Raw genomic sequence first — 1,960 nt, forward strand, 5'->3', positions numbered from 1 at the left:
CTAACTGATTCCACGATCATTTTTCTACTAACTCCCTACATTGTTATTGAATTGGCTATAGAAGGAAACAACATCGTCAATTAATTAGTTATCCCACATACGCTGTAACCTTCGCTGCCTGGTAGTGGGCATAGGTTAAGAAAGATAAAATAGAAAGATTTAAATGTTTTCCTTGGGAAAAAAAAGTAAAAGTAATTGTATATTACAATTTCCCATAAAGACTACCCGTCAATGATAGAATTGGTACGATCATTACGAACAAAGGTAAAGGCTACCAAAAATACCGAAACAGTTAAGAGTAAAACCTTTTACCGATAAAGTGGTCATAGCAAATGATAAAATTGGTACGATCATTACGAACAAAGGTGCTTCACTAAATGAAATTCTAAATTTGTACTACAATCAATAATAAAAGGGTTAAAAAACAAGATAAAATGTACTTTCGACTCACCTCCCGGAATCTCGAATTTTGGAACATATTGTTCATCCTTCTTTGATGATTTCAAAATCTCAGCCTCAGAGCAAAGTATATGATGCAAATCTTTATGATTTAAGCCCTTGAACTTATTATCCCCAATCTTGTTTTCGACGTCGTAAACACCAAAACCGTAATCAACATCACGCATTTTTCGAAATAAAGGATAATCACGGATTACACATCCTCTTGAGGTAATATACCTACAAAAACTCAAACTATCTAGCACAATACAATTTCCTCTACCTTCTATATCAACAATTGTGCTGAAGGAAAAAGTCGAAAACACGAAAAATACGTGTTTACCTATACTTTTAACTTCCACCCATTTTCGCCCTAACAATTGGAAAATCTTGATTTCGTTGGAAGAATTTGAATTTTCAGGGTCTCGAGTTGGGACTAGCATGTACAATTCCCCCGATGCCTCGACTAGTCGTTTTCTTCCTCGATCGATGATAAACTCGTTAGGGGATCGAACCACTGGTCTCATGGTTACGGACTTGAAGTCCATAATATAAGTTGTACCGTTTTGGTCAACGGTCCATAAATTGGCCTTATAGTTGACAATATCATCGAATTTTAATTTAATTATCGGTGTCCACTCCATGGATCGAGTGCTTAAGAAATTTAGGTCACCCGATGACATAAGTGCGACCACAATTAAATCGATTTCTTCTTTGATCCCGGTATAATTAGGGTTCACACGTAAAGGAACGTTGGCATTACTGTCGTATGGTATTAACACGACTTTATCAACAAAGACAGTTGGTCCAATATCCCATGACACCTCGTCTTTCCCTTTACTTGATATTTTATATGACATAGCAAGTCTAATAAAATAACTCGTAAAAAGCGAGTCAATAGAACATTGTTGCATGTCAAGGACTTTAGGAAACGTCCCAACTTTTTTAATAAGACTGCCATGTGGGGCGTAAAGGGGTGTTGGCGTGTAGGCAACACCTGACCCTTCACGACTTTTATCCTTGGATTCTATACTCTCAAAAACTACGGCCATCGGCTTTTTTCCCGATGATCGTAGGAAGCCGGTTCTTTCCGTGATGAAGAACCGGTACTTCTGGTCATTGGTAGAAAAGCCGGGTGGTGAAGGGATCCGAAGCGGGAAGAGGTTGGACGCTGGAAGGAGATTCGACCGCCAAGAATTGCATGTTGACCTAAATCGAACCAAATCGAGTTGATTTTTTAGTCGTTTTCCAATTTCTCCCCATATTTCTGGTGGAAGCCTTTCATGAGGTTGCGGCTCATTAGTTTCCATTGTTTACAAAAAAATAGAATGTTTTCTTAAACAAATAAGTATATATTACGTCGAGTACTATATTAGGGTTGGACACACTAATACCATACCCAAAAGTGACCCCAATAACTCTAAATGACTATCCGATGTGGCCGGAATTCTTGAAAACCTAAAATGACCCGGTCTGAACTGATCCACCCGCACTTGATCTGATTTTATTTAAGATTTAAGAC

At 38.0% G+C, this 1,960-nt stretch overlaps 1 protein-coding gene across 1 annotated transcript; it reads right to left on the reverse strand.

The window, feature by feature from the left end:
- Positions 1 to 221: 221 nt before the first annotated feature.
- LOC141590702 (F-box protein SKIP23-like) lies at positions 222 to 1,748 on the reverse strand. Its single transcript, XM_074411269.1, has 2 exons — positions 452 to 1,748; positions 222 to 271 (listed from the first exon to the last, which is right to left on the reverse strand). The coding sequence occupies exons 1-2, from the start codon at positions 1,746 to 1,748 to the stop codon at positions 222 to 224; spliced, it is 1,347 nt and encodes a 448-aa protein (XP_074267370.1).
- Between the last annotated feature and the right edge of the window lie 212 nt (positions 1,749 to 1,960).

Source organism: Silene latifolia, chromosome 7 (assembly GCF_048544455.1).
Source record: "Silene latifolia isolate original U9 population chromosome 7, ASM4854445v1, whole genome shotgun sequence".
Lineage (NCBI taxonomy): Eukaryota > Viridiplantae > Streptophyta > Magnoliopsida > Caryophyllales > Caryophyllaceae > Silene > Silene latifolia.